This window comes from Sinocyclocheilus anshuiensis, unplaced genomic scaffold, assembly GCF_001515605.1.
Source record: "Sinocyclocheilus anshuiensis isolate Anshui unplaced genomic scaffold, SAMN03320099.WGS_v1.1 scaffold1823, whole genome shotgun sequence".
Classification (NCBI taxonomy): Eukaryota; Metazoa; Chordata; class Actinopteri; order Cypriniformes; family Cyprinidae; genus Sinocyclocheilus; species Sinocyclocheilus anshuiensis.
The window spans coordinates 683607-692483 of record NW_015549711.1 but is presented as its reverse complement, the minus strand read 5'-3'; the positions used below and the strand labels follow the sequence as shown (position 1 = coordinate 692483).

At 35.6% G+C, this 8877-nt stretch overlaps 1 protein-coding gene across 1 annotated transcript in view; it reads right to left on the bottom strand.

Annotated features, from left to right (window-relative positions):
• Nucleotides 1–406: 406 nt before the first annotated feature.
• The window catches only part of LOC107660723 (echinoderm microtubule-associated protein-like 3), a 31907-nt gene continuing 23436 nt past the window's right edge, over nucleotides 407–8877 (bottom strand). Inside the window, exons 12-24 of the mRNA XM_016450121.1 lie at nucleotides 7631–7726; nucleotides 6060–6194; nucleotides 5216–5354; nucleotides 4624–4775; nucleotides 4386–4511; nucleotides 4104–4235; nucleotides 2693–2760; nucleotides 2482–2570; nucleotides 2176–2273; nucleotides 1965–2052; nucleotides 1764–1862; nucleotides 1129–1259; nucleotides 407–874 (exon numbers count right to left, since the gene is read on the bottom strand). Coding sequence (XP_016305607.1) covers nucleotides 662–874; nucleotides 1129–1259; nucleotides 1764–1862; nucleotides 1965–2052; nucleotides 2176–2273; nucleotides 2482–2570; nucleotides 2693–2760; nucleotides 4104–4235; nucleotides 4386–4511; nucleotides 4624–4775; nucleotides 5216–5354; nucleotides 6060–6194; nucleotides 7631–7726 — 1566 coding nt within the window. The 3' untranslated portion in view covers nucleotides 407–661. The remainder of the gene's footprint in view (nucleotides 875–1128; nucleotides 1260–1763; nucleotides 1863–1964; nucleotides 2053–2175; nucleotides 2274–2481; nucleotides 2571–2692; nucleotides 2761–4103; nucleotides 4236–4385; nucleotides 4512–4623; nucleotides 4776–5215; nucleotides 5355–6059; nucleotides 6195–7630; nucleotides 7727–8877) is intronic.

The window sequence follows — 8877 nt, the reverse complement described above, 5'->3', positions numbered from 1 at the left end:
TGACCCTGCAGCACAAAAGCAGTCTTAAGTCGCTTGGGTATATTTGTAGCAATAGCCAAAAAAACATTGTATGGGTCAAAATGATAGATTTTTCTTTTATGCCAAAAATCATTAGGATAATATGTAAAGATCATGTTCCATGAAGATATTTTGTACATTTCCTACTGTAAATATATAAAAACTTAATTTTTGATTAGTAATATGCATTGCTAAGAACTTCATTTGGACAACTTTAAAGGCGATTTTCTCAATGTTTTGATTTTTTTGCACCCTCAGATTCCAGATTTTCAAATAGTTGTATCTCGGCCAAATATTGTCCTATCCTAACAAACTATACATCAATGGAAAACTTATTTATTCAGCTTTCAGGTGATGTATAAATCTCAATTTCGAAAAATTGACCCTTATGGTTTTGTGGTCCAGGTTCACATATATATTTTTTGGCCATGTCAGTTCATGAAGAAATGTAGGTAGTGAACAGCTATGCGGTATTTACGACTTCTCAATGGTAAAACAACACTGTGACATGTTTCACAAAAGCTGGCATAACCTTCCAAATGCCTCATGTCACAGCAGATTGTGCAACGAGATATTTCCTCCTTGTTTCATTTCCTTGAATATCATGCCTGTTTCTTTCTTGGTATTCCTGGTGTATGTCTCTCTATGTTCCATTTACTGGAGAGCTAGAGGAAGAGCAGACAGAAGAGGAAGAAGCTAGATGTTCTTTGGAATGGTCTCCAGTCCCCGCCCCTTTAACTCGCCACTGGAGGATGCAGGTGTCTTTGCCGCCCATTGACAGAAGGTGACTGTCATTATGTGTGAAACGAACGTTAGTCACATGACTGCCATGGCCCTCGTACTTATAACTTGGAGCCTGACAGAGAAATCAGGAAATAAATGATTAATGTCTCGCAGTATAAACAAACACTTTCTCTGACAAATTACCTACAGTAAATATGTGAATTATTAATCTGCATACAATACATACTACATCAGCTGGCCTGTTATATCAAACTTTAATGCATTGTTAAGCATACTGAGTCTAATGAGATTTATTGTTTAATTTTATTTCTATTCTAAAATGATAATTTCTTTGACTCTCAATAAATACATCAGGCAGCGACTGACCTTTGGTTTGGGACATGGATACTGGAACAAATGAACCTTACAGAAGTCATCAGCTACTGCCACCATACTCTCACTGTGTGATCGACACAAGGCATTGATGTCTGTCCCATCTGATCCCTCGAGCCACACACCTAGACAGCAATACAATTTAGAAAGACGGTAAACATATACACTTACATATGCTTTCAATGCACAGGACTTTGGGGACTCACAAAATTAGGGGAATACACTTAATGCATTTATGAATGAATAATAATAATAAATAATTAATTAATATTAATAAATATGATCTAACACATACAAACACTCTGATTTTCAAAAAACAAAACATTTTACATTTTATTTTTAACTAATGTACATTTGGCGCTTGCCCATGCAAAACTTCCAAGTGGTCTTCTGTTTTTTTTTTTTTACATCAGCATTGGTTATTAAAGCAGGATAGAGTTGATTTTGGACTTTACTAAATTCAGAAGAGTGTATGGTGTGAATGTGCAAATAAAAAAAAAATGAACAAAGCCGGCGTAAAGTGAGTCCACTCTTATTCTGGTTTACAGATATGGCTCATTGTGCTGCTTCCTTAGAAAGAACCACTTATACCTAAAATCATTAAAAAAAAAAAGAAGATTTTCTCTCACCCATGACATGGAATCCAAGCACACAGGTATAGGACGCCCACTCTCGATCTTTACTCTCAAACCGGTTCCTCAACAGCTTGCAGCCACTTGCAACATCCCCTTTTTCCACAAACATAAATGTTCAAATGCATTATCATTTATATTACTCATTGTCTTCTTGGAATATATTTCTGTGTTATGAACCCAAGCGTGCAGCCTTACAGTATAGAATTTCATAATCTCCAGAGTTGGACATGATGTATTTTCCATCTTTGGACCAGTCGAGGTGAGTAATGAAACTGGAGTGCCCCTGTAGTGTTACATACAGGGAATGCATTTTATCTGCACAACTTATTGTGCTTTTTAAAAGAAACAAACCACCATAAAACAGTTTGACATCTTTTAGAGTACTTGACCCAAATGCTTTGCTTACTGTGCACTTTCCGAATCGTGTATAACGCCGGCCACCCTCTGTGACGTTGTAAATGTAGATGAAGTTGTCATGGGAACCAACTGCCAAAAAGCTGCCATCTGTGTTTTGGTAAGCAGTAAAATATAAGTTATCGACTATAAACAGGCTTGCAAAACAATCTGCATGCAGTAAAAGCTGCCACATTGTGCCACAAACAAGCTATCAGTTATACATCTACTAATAAATGTAATAATGTTAATTTTCAGAAAAGGTTTAGTTCTGTTTTATACTGTGCTATTTATTATTGTGATTTTGTTGACCTCTGACCTGGTGAGTATCTCATTACGGACAGCTGCTCATTGCCATCAGTTAGGTCTGACACCACTTCTTTGGTTTTCAGATCCAGAACAACCCATCTAAACAGGTAAGCGGTTAAAAACCATCATAAAGCCATTAAAAAAAGGGAACATTTCACTGTAAAAAGCTTACTATAAAACTGAAGTGGTAATTGTTATCAGCTGTGTTGTAAATGTTTTACCTTCCAGTACTCAGTCCAACAGAGACAACACCTCCATTTGGGCTGAAATCAGCACACAGGCCAGATTCCTAAAAGAGATAAAGATTCATATTAAATTCATTGTCACTTAACAGAGTGTTTACGATAATACTGGTATACATTTTTAAAGGCGCACCAACATAAAAGTTTAAATAAATGAATATTAGTATTTCCAAGTATGTTTACAATTATGCACAATCAAATGATTTTCAGTGACATCAGTGGTGTAAACAAAAACTGTATACTACAAACACTGACATTCAAAAGTTTGGGGTCAGTATACATTTCTCTCTTTTTTGAAAGAAATGAATACATATATTTAGCAAAAATGCAAGAATTGATCAAAAGTGGTAAGGACATTTATAATGTTACAAAAGATTTCTATTTCAAATAAATGCTGTTTTTTTAACTTTCTATTCATCAAAGAATCCTGAAAAAATGCATCATGGTTTTCAGCATTACTAGTGATAAGAAATGTTTCTCGAGCAGCAAATCAGCATATTAGAATGATTTCTGAAGGATCTGGAGTAATGATGCTGAAAATTCAGCGTTGCCACCACAGGAATAAATGACATTTAAAATACTGAAAAATATACAGTTATTAATATTAGTTTTTAGGATTATTTATATGATTTTAGTTATGAATATATAAAAATATGCAGTTTCACAATATTACTGTTTTTATTGGATCAAACAAATGCAACCTTGCTGAGCATAAGAGACTTCTTTCAAATACATTTTAAATGAATAAATAAATAACCCCAAAATTCTGCACTGTAGTGTTAGTGTGTTGAGACCAAATGAATATATCTCAGTAACGCCCATATGTGACCCTGGACCACAAAACCAGTCATAAGGGACAATTTTTGGAATAAATAAGCTTTCGATTGATGTATGGTTTGTAAGGATGGGACAAAATATGGCCGAGATACAACTATTTGAAAATCTGGAATCTGAGGGTGCAAAAAAATCAAAATACTGAGAAAATCGCCTTTAAAGTTGTCCAAATGAAGTTCTTAGCAATGCATATTGCTAATCAAAAATGAAGTTTTGATATATTTACGGTAGGAAATTTACAAAATATCTTCATGGAACATGATCTTTACTTAATATCCTAATGATTTTTGGCATAAAAGAAAAATCTATAATTTTGACCCATACAATGTTTTTTTGGCTATTGCTACAAATATACCCCAGCGACTTAAGTGCTCCAGGGTCACATATTATCAAATACTTTCAGCTGTGTACTTCCACTCTATTCCAAGCATATTGTTTGATGCAGAATCCATACCAATAGGTGTCAGTATAAAATATAGTACACAGCCAGTGGCACAAAAAAAATAAATAACCTAGTGCGCCATTAAAACAGTTCATTTTCTGTGACCTCTCTGACCTCTAGTGTTGTGCACCAGTCCAGTTTGTGGTCCTCTGCATTCCACACACACACTTGACGATCATTTCCACAGGTAAGAAATATGTTCTGAGTGGGGTGTGTGGCCAGACCCCACATTTCATCCACATGACCCTGACAATTCAATACACATTTTTAGAGTGCAGTATAAGATCAAAACTTTTATTTTGCTTAAGCTGCTTTTTAAATGAAATGTATTAAAAAATGTTTTATAAATAAAATGTATTAAAAAACTATATTTGCATATAAATCCAATATATCTACCTGTACAATGGCCACAAACCCATCTGAAAAGGTTCCTCTTAGGATTGCATTTCGTGTTGTGCCAACGAGCAGTTCCTCTCCATCTACATCCGCAATGGTGCGGACTGCACCAAATTTCTCAGGAATCTGGAAGAGCAAAGGCCATTCAAGACATTTTTGATTTAGAAACTCTATATAGTTTAATATACTCACATTGCTGCAAACACAGTTTTAAAGAGAATGCAGATTCACGTCTCACCTCACACTCTCTTTCAGGTGCCAGGTCTGCGCTCCAGCGGATGACCTTGCGGTCCTTGCCGCCACCGCTGAGTATAGCTCCACCCTGCAGGATGCACATAGTGAAAACACTGCCCTCGTGAGCGCGCGTCTGCTTCATGATCTGAAATGTCTCTGCAAGCAGGGAGAGAAGAAAAAAGGTGGCAAAGTGAATTTGAAAAGATGGACAGTATCTATAGTTTTTCAAGTAAGTAATAGAGGCTATATTAAAAAAAGTAGTTAAAAGTAAAGGAAAAATGATTGTACATTGATACAGTTAATAATTCTGGCTGATACTGATAAGCCGATGATTTTTTTTATGTAATGGCCAATATGTTAAATGGACAACATAAAATTCTGTACTGTGTGTGTGTGTATATATATATATATATAAATAAATATATATGAAATGTTATTTAGTAGCGTCATATTATTTCTTCTGTATTTTATCATACAACGTGAAACGGATTATTTAATTTTAGATGAAAACCCGATACAGTACTGATATTGTGTATCCCTAGTAATACTTCAAATGTAAGTCTATCAGGCAAAAATTAAGAAATCATTTTGCTTACCCTTTGCTCCTTTTCCTAATGTTTTGGTATCAGCAGCTGATTTTCCCCATGTGAGAATGTTCCCCTCAGAGTCTCCCGTCAACACATCACCAGTAAGACTGAACACGAAGCACAGGACGAACTTGGGCTTTTTGTATTTCTGTTAATGAAACAATGAACAAAATCACCAACACTAACAAATACCAAACAATGAGTAAATTCATAGTTAAATACATTATGAAGTGGTTCTATCCTTTAAAGCTAATCATAAGCAAGTCACAAGGCATATTACAGTAAAAAATGTACTTAAAATGATAATATTATACTGATGGTATCATATAGAAATACCACCCAAGGTACATTACCGTTCAAAAGTTTGGGGTTTGTTACGATTTTTTTTGTGTGTTTTTGAAAGAAGTCAAAAATACATCAAAACATATAATTAAAATATAAATATTATTACAATTTAAAATTACTTTTTATATATTAATGTATTTAAAATGCAATTGATTCCTTTGATGCAAAGCTGAATTTTCAGCATCATTACTCCAGTCTTCAGTGTCACATGATCCTTTAGAAATCATTCTAATGATGATTTGGTGCTCAAGAAACAGATCTTTTTTTTTATGTTGAAAACAGTTGTGTTTCTTACATTGTTATTAAACTGTGATACACTTTTTCATAATTTTTTTAAATATTCATCTTATATGATAACTTCACTAAAATATGGTAATACCATAGTCCATCTTTGTAAGTGAGTTGATGTTAATTCATATAATTTCTTTCCATTTTCATACATGGCAACACAAATGATACCAAATTTACAGTGGAGGACAGTCAACTTAGTGGCCAAATATGGACTCACTCCAAAGATGCCCTGTTTCTTGGTCAGTGTGCCAGCGCTCATGGTCCAGAAGTAGACGTGGGACTTGCCACAGGAGATGATGTTGTTGGTGTCTGTTGGGCTGAAGTCCACAGCCAAAACTGCCTCATTAGTGCTCTAAAACACACACACACATAGATGCACAGCGTGAAGACATATGGTTTTCCACAGTATATATGACTATGTGCCAATGGCTCGGTGTTATTATAGGAGAAAAGCTGCAATTCAACTTCAAACATCCAGTCAATCTTCAGCTGCAATAGCAGCTCATGTCAGTTTAATGACAGAAAATTACTGTAATTTTCCTGTGTTATTAAAAGGTGTAATCCAGAAACTGTAAATACATCTTCAAAGCTCTGCAGAAGATATTGTCATTGTTTATGATTTCTAAACTGTTCAGGCTCCTTAACTTTGTTCTGCGTAATCATCTTCAAGTACTATTGTTTCCAGAATTTCGCCTCAAACATACATCTGAAGGGCTTGTGAAATTTCTGAATGATATTTATCTCACCGCAAACTGACTTTTTTCACATTGAGATGAAAATCTAGATGAACTCAGTCAGCAAACAGAACGCCCTTGACAAAGCGTCATGCTATTCTAAGTCCAACTACTTCCTAAATCCATTACTAGCAGTACAGCCCAAAAATAAAACACGAGAAAGAAAAGTTACTTCATACAAATGGCCAGTTCTTAAAACGCTCACAATCACTCACACAAATCTACTGTAAAATATTTAGCCGCTCCCATAGCAACCCCGCTCAAACCACTCGTGCAAAAGAAGGAGGAAACATTTAGGACAAAGGATCCCACAGAGCTAAAAACACCATCCACAATAAAGCTGACGGCTTTACAGAACGCAGGCAGCTGGCTGTAGATCCAGTCAAGAACTGCTGAAATAATCACTAAGATAATTTATCTTAGAAAGTAAAATTGACATGATGGAGGGTCAAACCTGGAATTTTTTTTAGGAAATACTGCACATGTGCTTGAAAAAATATTGCTAGGCTTCTAATCATGAGAATGTAAACTATATCCATGTAGCTTCACGTAGATATTGTCTGGTAGATAGTTTCTCGCGTGTGTTTTCGTGACAAAACGTGGTTTGTAGAGTCGTTAGGTGACAGAGTTGTTGTCAGCTTTTGTAGTGTGTAGCCCCCGGTTGCAGATCATTTACATAGAGTCACGTAGTGTGAACACAGGAAACATTTAGGACAAAGGATCCCACAGAGCTAAAAACACCATCCACAATAAAGCTGACGGCTTTACAGAACGCAGGCAGCTGGCTGTAGATCCAGTCAAGAACTGCTGAAATAATCACTAAGATAATTTATCTTAGAAAGTAAAATTGACATGATGGAGGGTCAAACCTGGAATTTTTTTTAGGAAATACTGCACATGTGCTTGAAAAAATATTGCTAGGCTTCTAATCATGAGAATGTAAACTATATCCATGTAGCTTCACGTAGATATTGTCTGGTAGATAGTATATACCGAACATGCATTTCTGTGTGTGTGTGTATGTGTGTGTGTGTGTGTGAGTATGTGAACACACCTTAACTTCAACATGCTTTATGTTTTTATTCCAGTCCCATACAGAAAGCATGTGTTCATTGGAATCGTCGATCACACACAGGAATGTACCAGCATCCTGTAAAAAAATAATAAATAAATAAATAATAATAATAATACACTACCACTCAAAAGTAGGGAATAATTATGTTTTTTTCATATTCTTGAAAGATGTTTCGTATGCCTAGTTCACACTACAGGATTTTAAGCCCGATTTGCAAGTTAACGAGCTCGCCGACAGGTCAGGCTGTGATCGGGGAAAAATCAGTGGGTGATCGGCGCTCAGCAATCTTTATGTGTGAACTACACAACGACGCATCAAAGAGGCTCGCTGACGCGTCGCCGACGCCTTGCCGACGCCTTGCTGACAGCAAACAAATATCTAGCATGCTAAGGTCGGCCGACTCAACATCACGTGGTGTCAGGTGTCGTGACGAGCTACAGCCAATGAGAGCTGAGCAAGGCATGGGTTGAGGTCACCGGAAGAAAAACAACAGCAGCAACATGGCTTAAAGAAAAGTTTGGACACAATAAATTGAGCAAAATTTTTCATCGAGCAAACAGCTTGCAGCGCTAATTTCTTCCCGACATCCATTTTCAAATAAACAACTCCTGTTTCATGTGTTGTTTCGCATCATTCCCGTTCCGTTAGGTGACAGAGGTGTTGTCAGCTTTTGTAGTGTGTAGCCTCCGGTTGCAGATCATTTACATAGAGTCACGTAGTGTGAACCCCACAACGACTTAAAGACAGACAATCAAGTCATGTAGTCTGAATAGCACAGCGATCTGCCGACCTTTAAAGTCGTGTAGTGTGAACTTAGCCTTACGCTCATCAAGGCTGCAGTTATTTGTATTAAAAGTGCATTAAGAACAGTAATAATGTGAAATATTACAATTTAAAATAAATGTTTGCTATTTTTATATATTTAAAAATGTAATTTATTTCTGTGATGGCAAACCTGAATTTTCAGCAGCTATTACCATTATAATATGCGGATTTTGTGCTTCTTATTATTATCAGTGTTGAAAAAGTAAAAAAAAAAATTGTTTATTCAACAGTTGTTTTAAAATTGTGATAATATTTCACAATATTACTGTTTTATTTAATTATCTACTGTTTTTATGTTATTACTGTATTTTCGATCTCTTTTGTGAGCATACACACACACACACACACACACACACACACACATATACTGTGTATATATATATATATATATATATATATAT